Below are 560 nucleotides of genomic sequence, written 5' to 3'. Positions count from 1 at the left end.
GGCCGGCCGGCCGCGGTGAGGCCGTGAGCAGGCGCCGTGTTCCCCCCCGTGGTGGGCCCGGCCGGGTTTGGGCAGCCCCACCGACCGTGAATAAAACACGCGAGCGGCCGCAGCTGGGCTGCCCATCGCGGTGAGGCCTGTGGCCGCGGGCTGGAGGGCGCCTGTTGGCGGGTGACATGGCGCTCACGTCCCTGAGAAGGTACCACCAGGCTCTGGTCGGTGCCGGTGGGGACAGGTGGTCCCCACAAATTGGGGCATGAGGGGTGTGAAATGTGTTCATTTATCACAAGGGGACAAGCGGGTAAGCAGCACCTGTGGGGCAGGCATGGGTGGCTGCAGCGGGTACGCTCCTCTGCGGAGGAAGGCAGGGGAAGATGGTTTTTCCTCTTCTTTTTTACATAGGCTCCCCTTTCCAGCTTGGCACCCCGTGATTTATAGCCCCGTGCTGCTCTACAGATATTATTTACAGTATTAATATTTCCTCTGTTACACCTTTAAATCTTTCCGGGCTCAACTTCGAATCGGTGGGGACAGGTGGTCCCCACAAATAGGGGCGTGAG

At 60.9% G+C, this 560-nt stretch overlaps 1 protein-coding gene across 1 annotated transcript in view; it reads right to left on the bottom strand.

Annotated features, from left to right (window-relative positions):
• DMRT1 (doublesex and mab-3 related transcription factor 1) overlaps window positions 1-178 on the bottom strand; it is a 62,627-nt gene extending 62,449 nt beyond the window's left edge. The window contains exon 1 of the mRNA XM_014964835.1: window positions 86-178. Coding sequence (XP_014820321.1) covers window positions 86-178 — 93 coding nt within the window. The remainder of the gene's footprint in view (window positions 1-85) is intronic.
• Window positions 179-560: the final 382 nt, after the last annotated feature.

Source organism: Calidris pugnax, unplaced genomic scaffold (genome assembly GCF_001431845.1).
Source record: "Calidris pugnax isolate Ruff unplaced genomic scaffold, ASM143184v1 scaffold273, whole genome shotgun sequence".
Taxonomy (NCBI): Eukaryota; Metazoa; Chordata; class Aves; order Charadriiformes; family Scolopacidae; genus Calidris; species Calidris pugnax.
Note: the sequence above shows the minus strand (reverse complement) of the source record. Positions and strands in the feature narration are given on the sequence as shown.